Here is a 12807-nt window from a genome sequence, read left to right on the forward strand (position 1 = left end):
ACATATTAACTGCAAAAATCTGCAGTAATGTCAATGACCCAGCTTCCAAACAGTCAAGTCTGGAGAGGTTTATTCACCTTTGGAACTGAAATGAGTGGAGATAGTCAGAAATATGTGGGAAGAACAGAAACAAAGCTTCCAGAATAGTAACCAGACTTCAAGTCCCAGTGTGCAACACAGTTCTGTGTTCAAAATCTCCAGCCAAACTGCTTCTCTGTCCTTTGCTCTTCCTAGCACAACTGATGACTCCTATGCCTCTTTATCCTGCCTGAAACCGATTAAAAGTCCCTTTGTAATGGCATCATTATAGCAAGCCGCAGACAGGAGCTGAGTTGCTTACTCACATCTATTCAGACACTGTCTCCTGCAATGAGCCATACCATTAATTCTGCTGAACAGCCTCAGTTCAGAAAATTAGTTCAATAAAGTTATTGAGCAGCAATTATTAACTATTATTAATTATCTTCCTTACTGCAATAGTGCCCGGAGGCCAATCAGGTTGTGTCACCGTTTTGTGAGGCACTGTACAAATATAGAATTAAATAGGCCCAAAGACTCTTTTAGACTTTTGCTACACTACATTAGCATTGCAGAATTAAAAGCACAAAGCATCAAGAGATGCAAAAGTCAAGGATCCAGTGGCAATGTTAACTCACCATGCGGCCTGTACATTTTATGGTAAACATAGAAAGATATAAAGTGTAATACAAAAAGCTTCATATTTGACAAGAATTACAGAAAGGGAAAATGGCCGGATTAAAGCACCTGGAATCTGAACTTTTGCATTCCCTGGCTTTCACTGTTTGAATGATAAGATTACTATTTCATTAACTCATTTTTCTCTATTTAATTTCCTAGGTAATCCTTAAAGAAAAAAGAGACAGCAATTAGTTCTGATTAAGCTTATAGTTTACAAGTTCTGTTGACTTTATTAGTGGAGGCTGTACTTTCCTTAAACCTCATTGGGGTTGCGGTTTTGGGGAACTTTTTTTCTCCATGAAAGCAGCACTGTCTTGCTGGGGCTTTTAGCAGGGCTGTGATTTGGGGAACTTCAGATTCTACAGGACTTGGACTGCTGTGCTTGGAAGCTGAGGAGTTGTATAGGAATGCTTTGCTGGAGGATTTAAGAGCTCTGCAGGAGCTGGCTGGAGTCCTGAGCAGTTTAAAAAGCACACTTCTCTACAACCCCAGATTAGCAAAGCACTTAAGCACATGCTTAAATCCATCCCTATTCAGTAAAGCATGTAGGTACTTGCTTAACATTGATTTTAATGGGACGTAGGCATGTGTCTAAGTGCATTGCTGAATAGGGATTGTTTGAAGAATTTGGCCCCAGCTGCACATATGTGCCCAGTCTCTCTGTCCTCCAGTCGTAACTTAGTTATAATTTACAGAAATTGTCTGCTGTGCCAGCTCAGGCTCATGACCTTAAATGCTCATAACTTTATCTTAAAGTTTTTCAAAAAATTGGCGAATCACCCATCCTCACTGATAACTTTTCACATGCCAATTTTGAAGCTTGGTTTTTCAGTTATTTTTCTGCAGGGAAAAAGAAGGTGAGCAGAAAAAAAGCTTAAAAAAATAGGAAAAATGTGTCATTTCTCACCCTCAAAGAGGCAGAACCAGTTTTCATTAAACTTTCCACACAAAACATTTTTTACTTTAGAATGGAGACATAGGGCAAAATTCTGGCCCACAGAAGCCAGTGGCAAAACTCCCATTGATTTCAATAGGGCCAGGATTTCACACCTAACACAGAATTTCTCAGAGTGAATGAAATGGCAGAAAAGAAGGGTGTTCATTTATACTTATACAATAATCTGGGCACCTATATAAAAATGACCTTGTGCCTGATCCTTCCTCCTTGAAATCAATGTGAACATCTGCCAAATTAAAAACAAATGAGTTGCAAACATGCAAGGACTTATCTATTCACACTTTCGGAAAAGAGCCTTCAAAAGAGATGTGTTATACACTATGTCAAAAAGGTAACCAATCTCGTACTCTCAGACCAGTTGGAGACATGATTTCCAGACTAGATTATCACAATAGTTCCTTGGCCTTAAAATGTCTGAATTGAATCTCCTCTAATGAGAATGCCCTGTCTGTAGCCTTTTCATGTTTATATCTTAAAAGAGCTACGATGAATATATCACAAGGAATAATTTATGTGTTGACGTTCACCTCTATTTCTGTTTGTGAGAAGATCACAGAAGTTTTGAGTTTATTCATAATTCTACATTAGTCACAATTTTGTTTTTGCTCTTCAAATAGCTCATAGCCTGTTTGTTGCAAGTATTAGAATTAGGACTGTCAAGCGAATACAAAAATTAATCATGATTAACCTCACTGTTAAACAATAATAGAATACCAGTTATTTAAATATTTTTGGATGTTTTCTACATTTTAAAATATATTGATTTCAATTACAACACAGAATAAAAAGTGTACAGTGCTCACTTCATATTTATTTTTATTACAAATATTAGCACTGTAAAAAACAAAAGAAATAGTATTTTTCAATTCACCTAATACAAGTACTGTAATATCTTTATCATGAAAGTTGAATTTACAAATGTAGAATTATGTACAAGAAATAACTGCACTCAAAAATAAAACAATGTCAAACTTTAGAGCCCACAAGTTCACTCAGTCCTACTTGTTGTTCAGCCGATCGCTCAGACAAACAAGTTTGTTTACATTTGCGGAAATAATGCTCCCTGCTTCTTGTTCACAATGTCACATGAAAGTGAGAATAGGCATTCGCATGACACTGTTGCAGCTGGCATTGCAAGGTATTTACATGCCAGATGCACTTAAGATTCATATGTCCCTCATGCTTTATCCACCATTCCAGAGGATGTGCGTCCATGCTGATGACAGGCTTTGCTCAACAACAATCCAAAGCAGTGCAGATCAGCGCATGTTCATTTTCATAATCTGAGTTAGATGCCACCAACAGAAGGCTGATTTTCTTTTTTGGTGATTCGGGCTCTGTAATTTCTGCATCGGAGTGTTGCTCTTTTGAGACTTCTGAAAGCATGCTCCACGCTCGTCCTTCTCAGATTTTGGAAGGCACTTCAGATTCTTAAACCTTGGGTCAAATGCTCTAGCTATCTTTAGAAATCTTACATTGGTACCTTCTTTGTGTTTTGTCAAATATGTAGCAAAAGTGTTCTTATAATGAATAACGTGCTGAGTCATCATCCGAGACTATTATGACATGAACTATATGGCAGAATGTGGGTAAAACAGAGCCAGAGACATACAATTCCCCCCCAAGGAGTTCAGTCATAAATGTAATTAAGACGTTATTTTTTTAAAGAGCATCATCAGCATGGAAGCATGTCCTCTGGAATGGTGGCCAAAGCATGAAGGGGCATATGAACATTTAGCATATCTGGCACTTAAATATCTTGGAATGCTGGTTACAAAAGTCCCATGCAAACACCTGTTCTCACTTTCTGGTGAGATTGTAAAAATGTAAATGTAAACAAACTTGTTTGTCTTAGCAATTGGCTGATCAAAAAGTAGGACTGAGTGGACTTGTAGGCTCTAAAGTTTTACATTGTTTTGTTATTGAGTGCAGTTATGTAACAAAAAAAAATCTACATTTGTAAGTTGCATTTTCATGATAGAGATGGCACTACAGTACTTGTATGAGGTGAACTGAAAAATACTATTTCTTTTTTATCATTTTTACAGTGCAAATATTTGTAATAAAAATAATATAAAGTGAGCAGTGTACACTCCATATTCTGTGTTGTAATTGAAATAAATATATTTGAAAATGTAGAAAAACATCCACAGATATTTAATACATTTTAATTGGTATCCTATTGCTTAACAGTGTGATTAATACTGCGATTAATCATGATTAATTTTTTTAATCACAGTTAATGTTTTTGAGTTAATTGCATGAGTTAACTGCGGTTAATCGACAGCCCTAATTAGAACTTTACCATTTTCACCCTACTGGTTCATTATCCCAGTCATATTATTTCTGTTCCTGACTCAGGTAACAAAGCAGCACAGAATTAATTATTAATATTGGCATAAAAATACCAGTAAGCAATGTTGGTGTATATTTTTGTTTAACATTAGTTTTACATTTTACAAGATCACTAGCAGAAATCAAGAGAACATGAACATATCATGAACACAGTAAAAATTAAAATTCATCTTTGAATCTGAACACATATTCAGGGAAAAAGTTTCCAGCATTCTTTCCACTCTAATTTTGACCCTGATTAGAGCAACAACAGTGGTCTCTCAAATACCCAAGCCTTCAGCTCTTTAGACCCAAATCAGCAGCCCCTTACAAATACACCCTCAAGTGAATAGGAGTCCAGGGCAGCTCATGAAGGATTGGTGTAATAAGCTCTCTGTAGTTACCATAGCCAGGCAGGAAGCTCATCATATGTTGAATTAGATAAAGCTTGCAAGTGACCTTCACTGGTAGACCCAGGTAGGATGTGTAGGTTCTAATGAAAACAACTTAGCCATCTTAAGTACAGCATTTGCTCCCTAGTGGCTGCTACAATATAAACAGCCAGTCCAATGACTGTATCTTTTCCCCCCAAGTCAATTTTTTCAAGGTTTTTCTAAACTGACAAACCAGTGGTGCATTACAGTGCTTCCTTTGAGACTTTGTAATACAAATCCTTTGGATACCCAGCTACTGTGTGTGTGAGAGAGAACACATAATAGGTTAGAGCTAATGTGTTGTCGACCTTCATGAATGAAAAGAATGATAATTCAAGTGTGGAAGTCATTAAAAGGGCTTCTACACTACTAAAAGTGCAATAGACCTCTTATTAAATGTAAGTAGGGTACATTCTATTTTTGTCTTTAAGGTCTTTTCTAATTTTCTATTGATTTTTCTTAATTTGGGAATGGATGACATATATAAATGATTTGGCAAAAAAGTTTTTTTTTCCTGGTGATGATTTTGTGGTGTGTCAGGCTTCATTGTTACTTTTCTAGGAGCAGCTATAAGAGTTTGGCATGCCAGAAATGTGCTCCTATTAAAAAATTAATGCAAGTCATTAGGAGACCTTCCATTGATGTCAAAGGGCTTTGGATCAGTTCCATGCCTTTAACCTTTAAATAAGCAAAACTCCCAATAGATTCAATGGGAATTTAGCCTGAGCTAGGCCTGTAGGTTTGATGCCAGCAATGTGTTCTGATCTTCAGGCCTTTGGGGGACCAGCAAGTCAGTTATTAAATGGTACTGAAAAGTAGAGATTGACCCAAGTCGCAAAGTTAGTGTTTGACAATTTTTGGAATCCAGGGTTTTGATTTGGGCTCATCGCTAATTAAAAGATGGAGATACAGACAGTTGGCAGCTGATGACTGAAGAACTATTGTGTAATTGGATCAGATTCTCTAGTCCAGCTGAACTTTGCTTGGCACAGGACCATAGGCAAAATGTGGGCTGGAGCCAGTTTTACATCCCCTCATTCCCAGGTCACTGGGTTATTCTCTGGCATAAGACAGAGAATCTGCAAAGCTATTCTACCTAGCACCCAGCCACCCACAGCCCTGTGAGACTGTTTCACCAGCCAGGGAATCCTCTAGATGCAGATCACATACATTTTTTCCCAGGACATTCTCACTATGGAAGCTCAATACCACTTTTGAAGTCTAGAATACAAGTGGGATCTTCTCTCTTCCAGAGCTTGTGGGCTAACAGATGCTTTGTTTCTGGGCCACTATTTCAATGAGATCAAATAATTAAATTCTGTACTTTAAAAATATTACATACTGTAGGTCTGCTTTATGAAATATGTGAAAGGTATATAACATTACCACTTACATTGTCCTCTCTAAAAACACCACCCTGGTGCTTGCATTCGCCATGCAGTTTATGTTGCTTTCCATTCTACATATGGGAAATACAATAGTGATGCAGTAAGCAGCCCATTTTAGTTCCTCACTGGTTTGTGTTTTAAAGACCAGCTCTCCCCTTGTGTTTTTATCCTGGCCGCTACAACCTGCTGTGATGCTTGAGCTGACAGTCCCTCAAGGGAGCTTAAGGCAAGGCAATCTCAGTGGAAGGACTCAACTTTGGAACTAAGTCCTTCCTTTGTTCTGACACAGGCCATATTTGTCAACCTTCAGGTCATATTGTGTCTGTTATCTATTTTGTTCAGGACTAAAACTGGGGGAAGTAAAAAAGGTGAGTGTGTGCTTCCAAGCTTCTCCTACAAAATAAACTCCATGGGACTCAAAATAACCTCCATGTGAATCAACAAAAAATGAATGAATGAGCTGCTGCTCCAAGTAGATCACATGAACCTCCTGAGCATGGCTCACCACTGGTAGGGCTTGAATATGCCCAGTAGGTTTCTTGGGCTGGGCTCCTTCTTGACTCGTGAAAAAGTATGTGATTGTATCTCCCAACTGCTTCCCAAAATGAGCCATCACTCAGTATGTTGTACAGTTGTGTGATCCTCCTCTCTTTTCTGATATGAGAAATGAAATATTTAACAATGTTGATATTTAGGTTGTCATCAATGAGCATCTGAGTTCATCTCACTGAGATAAATAGGGCAGTTCACACCTCCCAGCCAGCACTATTGTTCCAGGCTCTCTGATATCTCTGTATCGATTACACTCCGTTCACATTTGGGAGGTGGGACTTCTTCATAACCATAACAGCTAGAAACTCACTCTTTGCTCCAGAATGAAAACTGAGGTTCTGGCAGACAAGATTGTAGCTCAAGGAAGGTGCTGATGTGACATTCCACTGTGTATGGGTGGAACCAGAGCTCTGGTTTTGCCTCAGAGAGGGAGTGGTTTAAGGGGTTCAGTTGTGGATTGTCACTGAGTTAACTTTTTTTTTTTGGTATGTGTTTTTAAGACTGAGCTGTTATGCGTACCTAGAGCTTTTACCTTAGCAAATCAAATTAAGTGAATGAATAAACAATGGCTCCCACCACATAGTGTGGGGAGAGAGAGAGATTTTTGTTTGGACTGATTCAATTGTTTTTACCTCAATAGGATAAAGAAGTAAATCTGGAGCAGGTCCACAGACGTATGAACAGTTTAATTGATGAAGACATAGCTCACAAGCAAATCTCTCCAGCGTCCATTGAAATCTCAGCCTTGGAGATTGGTGGCATGCAGACAAGTCAGACCCTGGAGCCAGTACGCGAATACCAGAACACACAACTTTCTGTCACCACCTTTTTACCAGAACAGACAAGTCATGGTGCCAGCAGGACACTCACAACTGCCTCTGGTAGTAACCTGCCATTGCCCCTTAGCAGCTCAGCCACCATGCCCTCTATACAGTGTAAACACAGATCGCCAAATGGAGGACTGTTTCGTCAAAGCCCCGTGAAAACACCTATCCCGATGTCATTTCAGTCTGTGCCAGGGGGAGTCATTCCAGAAGCCATGGAGCCTTCCCATGGAACATCCATATAATGAAAACAAACAAAAACCAACCAGCAGAGCTTTTTAATACAATCTGAAACAAAAACAAAAACTTTTACATTTTTCGTGTACATATCTGTAAATAATGAAAGAATGAAGTGGGGTAAAAGTGTATTTTGAATATTCCCAATTTTCAAAGTCAGTAAAAAAACAAAACAAAACAAAAAAAACAAAAACAAAAAAAATGTATGAATGACTTTGTAAATTTTGTTCTATATGAATAAAAAGGCAAACTACTTGTGATCGTTCTCAAGTGCCAAAGAAGACCTGTTGCTGGGATTGAGGGCAGTTAAACAAAATATCATGGATTTCAACCCTTATTCCTTATTTGTTCTATTTTTGTTTTACTAATTTTGTTTTTAAAGCAGTGAAGTTATCCATTTGTCGCTGTAAAAGTTTACTCTCCTCAGCACTCTCTTCTTCTCGGTACCCTATTTCATAGCCATGGTGGCAGTTCGCTTGAAAATCTAACAGCAGATATTAGCAAAGCAGTAATATATGTTTTAAACCTGAATTACAACTATAAACAAGCAAACAATAAACGAAACATCTGAACTCTTTCCTTCTAACAGGGATTAAATTTCCACACAGTTTCTAAGTTGAAGCACAGGTTTACTGAATTGTGTTTTATGTGCGTACTGTGTGGCTTTTTTAATTTACCCTTATGTTTTTATATATATATATATATATATATATATATATATATATATATATATATATATATATATATATATATATATATATATGATCTATGTATATTATATATATATATAATATTTGATAAATAAGGTTATGGATAAGGCTATGAAGCAAAACCTGCAATCAGCTCTTTTTTGTTTCTTGTGTGCACAAATTAAAGTGGAATGGAACCAATGACTTAAAGGAATAAAACAAGGCAAAGCTTTATTTGATAAAAAGAACAGGAGTACTTGTGGCACCTTAGAGACTAACCCATTTATTTGAGCATAAGCTTTTGTGAGCTGCAGCTCATCTGAAGTGAGCTGCAGCTCACGAAAGCTTATGCTCAAATAAATGGGTTAGTCTCTAAGGTGCCACAAGTACTCCTGTTCTTTTTGCGAATACAGACTAACACAGCTGCTACTCTGAAACCTTTATTTGATAGTGAGGCAATGATCATGTTACAGGGACTATAGCCCTATGGTATGATTTCTTTCTTTTATGTTTCAAGGACTACTGTATAATGGAGGCAGCATTCTCTGTTAAAGTCATATCTCTGAATGACTAGGCTAAATTCATGACTTTGAGCACAGCTTCTGTTTTTTTCCATTGATTTATTTAAAGAAGCATTTAATGGTTATGTCCATAATCGGCTATCAAATGCCTTTTTTGTTTGTTTGTTTTTTGCTGTGAAACTCAAACAACGGAAAAAGATGGAGTAACACATAGAGCTAGCTTAATGTCTTGTCTGAGAACATTACCAGTTCAGTTTAACATGAACCTTTCAAAACCATTGTTTCCTTCCCAAATAGTGACTCAAATGCTCAGGTAACTAGGTTTTTTTCTTCCTTTCTGATGCTCCTGGGCAAACATTGGCTTTCAGAATTTGAGTAATTTAGTAACCTCTCAAACGTGTCACAATAGCAAGGTTGCTATTTCCAGGCATAGTTGGATTTGTTCACTTTGTTAGAACATGATCATTTGGAAAATGCAGTATCATTGGGTGCAGCAAAATCACTGCCTACATTAAGGCCAAAAAAAAAGTGACTGAACAAAAGTAAAAATGCATACATATCTCCAAGAGGAAGCAGACAGTGTGGGTTATGCATTTGGAGAAATAAAAAGTTGAATTTATTGTCTGGTATACTGGCTTGCATAGTTACTCAACTAGTTATGGGGTGATAACTTTCCAAGAATTGTTTTCTTTAGAAAAGCCCTGCATTAAATGATTAAGCAGAGAAGAAACACTAAAACTGAATCAAAAGTGATAGAAAAACTACCCAAGGGAACAAGTGTACTTAGAACACTACTTTTTAACTAAGGAATGTTGACAATTTGCTGATAGATGTATTCCAGTGGTCATTAATTCCAGCATCTCCAGTCAAGCTGCCTCCTGATGTAGACAATAACATTCTGCAATCTGGCCAAGTTGTACTTCCTGCTTCAAACTAATTAAAAATAGACAATAATAATGTTTGTCACTGGATTTTCATCAGTGATAGATTTGGTCCATTTAGATTCCACACCAGCATCCCAAAAATTATTTTCCTCCATATTTGTAACAAGTTATGAACATTTGCAGCCAAATTTAATATTTTTTACTGAAATTATTGTTCATCTGCCATGTGTACAATGTTTTTAAGATTGGTCATGCTGGGATGCTGTGCACATGTATATATGATTTAACAAGAGAAAAGCATTGAAGCATCTGTTTTGAAAGTGTCCGTCACGGTCACCTCCCTGTCCTTTCTTCCCTAATTCACAGTAAAGCCCAGATCTTTAGCTGCTTCTGAGGACCAATGAGTGTGATCCAGAAGAAGCCACCTTAGGTCTCCCCTGATCCTGGGCTGTGTGGATACAGTGATGGTCTCCTAGCCCTCAAGACTCCTCTCATTTGCAATGCCTGCCAATGATCCCATACAACATTTGGGTATCAGCTGCCTGTACGGGCACCCCAGCCATGACCACTTTCCCCCTGGCCAGGCCTCCAAGGAGTAGGCATGATGTAGGAGCCTACTATGCTTCATTGCACAAGAGGATCCCCCACTATGATCTTCCCGTAGCTGGCTATAAGAGACTTTAGGGTCATGTTGAACTGGCGCTGCAGTATCATAGTGCAACCTTAATGCATCTGTGGATCTGGGCCAAAACTTGGACCTGAGTCAGTGCTATTAGGAAACAAGAACAGAAGAATCTTTCTAAGCTGCATCCCTTACACAAAAAAGGCAACACTCACTTATTTGCAGTAAAGATCATAGTGAAATCTCATTTTACTGAAACTTTATTACTTTCTGAAAACAAATTATGTAACTTTCATTAGTATGGTTTAAAGCATCATCATAAAGAGTTTAAATTAAACTACATTTATGAAATGAATGAACAAAGTACATTTGGGGCTCCTTTAGCGTTGATATTTTTTATTATGTCTTTGCTTTGGGCTTGATCCTGCAAGGTGCTACAAATCACTTAAGTGTGTGCTTAACTTTGTGCATGTGAGTAGTCCCATTCACGTCAATGGGATTACTCAAGGCTTAAAGTTAAATACTCGTTTAAGTGCTTGGCAGGATGGCATATAGAGTACAGGATCAAGCCCACGATGATCCTTATTTAGCAAGTACTTAAATGTGTGCTTAATTTTATGCATGTGCTTTGGTGTCATTGAAGCAGATGCTTTAGTGGCATGCTTAAGTGCTTTCCTAATTAAAAATGGGTTTAAGCACATGCTGAACGTGAAGGACATGCCGAATATTGCCATTGACTTCAGTGGGACTAGTCTCTGCTTAATGTTAAGCATGTGTTTTGTTGCATCAAGGGCTAGACTGTGAAATTAGCAATTCACAATGAGTCTCCCACTCTTTAGAGAAGATTAGTTTATTAAAAACTTAGATAGTTATATCCTGAACCTATCAATCATGACAGAGCCTTTTAGATCTCTCATGTGTTGATGCTTCAGTTTCAGGTTATTTAAATAAATCAACAGGTTCTCTCGGGAGAATTAAAAATATTTATTTCCCAATATATTTCAATTTTCAAAGCAAATTCAGAATGTATTACTTCCATGTTTTAGATTTCTATTTTAATGTTGACTGTTCAAAGCATTTTTATACATGTTGACTTTGTATGCATACACCATAAACTCATGCATTTATATGCACACAGAGACGGAGTTATTCATAGATGAATTAAAGTATAAGTGAAGATTTCAGGCCAGATCCTCAATTGGTGTAAATCAGTGAAGTAATGGAGATATGCCTATCTATACCAGCAGTGGATCTAGCCCTTCATTTTAAATATTTTGCAGACATGAAGAGGGAGCAAGTTGCATAAGTTTCTGTAAACTATGAGGGCCATATTGTGCCCTTGAGTTTTAAACAGAACTCCCCAAGGAGTGTACCAGAGTGTAATGGTTCTGCTTAAAAATGGGGATAACCTAGGGGCCCAAGTGTTCCAGGTTCTCCAAGATGTTTACATTGCAAAGCTGAAATTGAGTGCCTATACCTTCTTTGATTGTGCTCTTTTATTGATGAATTTCTGGTAATGTGACATCTGTGGCACAGCACTTGTAGTGTTTCTTGTTCTGTTAATCCATTAGTTTCGAAACAATACTTTATTTTCATACAAAACTGTGACTCAGTTTCTTAGATTTGCTTGCAGTCCACTAGCTCTGGAGAATGCATTGCTGTTATTTCTGCATAATGTGTCATGTTTTCCTGTCGCAATGAAACAATATTAATTGTGCTTTTTGATTTCAGAGTTAAAACTTGATAGGACCTTTTTTAATGCTGAGTTATAATTACTTGTGTGCAATATTTGTCTTGCAAAGTGAAATTCCCAACATTCTGCCTTGCTTTTATAACCTGGCATTACTGCACTGTTTGTGAAGCCTAAGCAGAGCAAGAATAACCCACCTTCACTTAGTCTGCTGGTAGAATAAAATACTCAGGACCTGATCCTCAACTGGTGTAAATCAGCATAGCTCCATTGATTGCATTGGACCCAGGCTGATTTAAACTAGTAGAAGATCAAAGCAGGTTAGCTCAAAGTGCACTATGGAACTTTTAGTGAGCAGCAGCAAAGGGTTAGTGTGAAGTAGGGATTGCCCCAACCCCGGCTTGCCACAAGCTCAGTGGTCATATAGACAAACCCTTAATGTTGAGCTTGAAAGCACTGCTTCTTATAAATCTGTATTCACTGCTGGCTCTGAAAAGAAAATGTTATAAGTAAGTGCTAATAATGAAATTCAGAAAGAAACTTTGTTGGCCAATTAACAGGGATTTTAGTTATAGCTGCTGGATGAACTAGTTTAAGCACAAATTTCTTCTCAAAGCCTGTTCAAAGTTAGGTGCACCTCCAGTCTGACAGAGGTTAGAAGTTGGTGACTTAATGACAAATGGAACTTTTCTTTTAAAGGAGACTACATTCCTGGGGCAGTATAGTAACTACAACGTTCAGACCATATTTTATTCCGTTCACTGAGCTGAATTTATGTTGTGAATGGCTAAAGGAAGAGCTAGGTCTATATATAACACGTTTGAGGACTCTATTGGAAATTTCCCAAAGAATCCATATCCTTTTGCACCAATGGGAAAAGGCAAGGGGAACTATAAAAGAAAAAGCTATGAAGAAAAGTAAAATATTAGGTAATAATGAATGGGGGGAGGGGTACAATGCATCTATTTGAGATGT

General features: G+C 37.6%; 1 protein-coding gene across 6 annotated transcripts in view; it reads left to right on the forward strand.

Annotated features, from left to right (window-relative positions):
• Positions 1-8099, forward strand: part of GRID1 (glutamate ionotropic receptor delta type subunit 1) — a 799624-nt gene extending 791525 nt beyond the window's left edge. For 3 of the 6 annotated variants that reach the window (XM_007054511.4, XM_043552246.1, XM_043552247.1), the window contains one exon: positions 7006-8097. In XM_007054511.4, coding sequence (XP_007054573.1) covers positions 7006-7434 — 429 coding nt within the window. In that variant the 3' untranslated portion in view covers positions 7435-8097. Of the gene's footprint in view, positions 1-7005 lie in introns of all 6 variants that reach the window. The other 3 variants (XM_043552249.1, XM_043552244.1, XM_043552245.1) reach the window with 2 other exon arrangements.
• The last annotated feature ends 4708 nt before the right edge of the window (positions 8100-12807 follow it).

This window comes from Chelonia mydas, chromosome 7, assembly GCF_015237465.2.
Source record: "Chelonia mydas isolate rCheMyd1 chromosome 7, rCheMyd1.pri.v2, whole genome shotgun sequence".
NCBI lineage: Eukaryota > Metazoa > Chordata > Testudines > Cheloniidae > Chelonia > Chelonia mydas.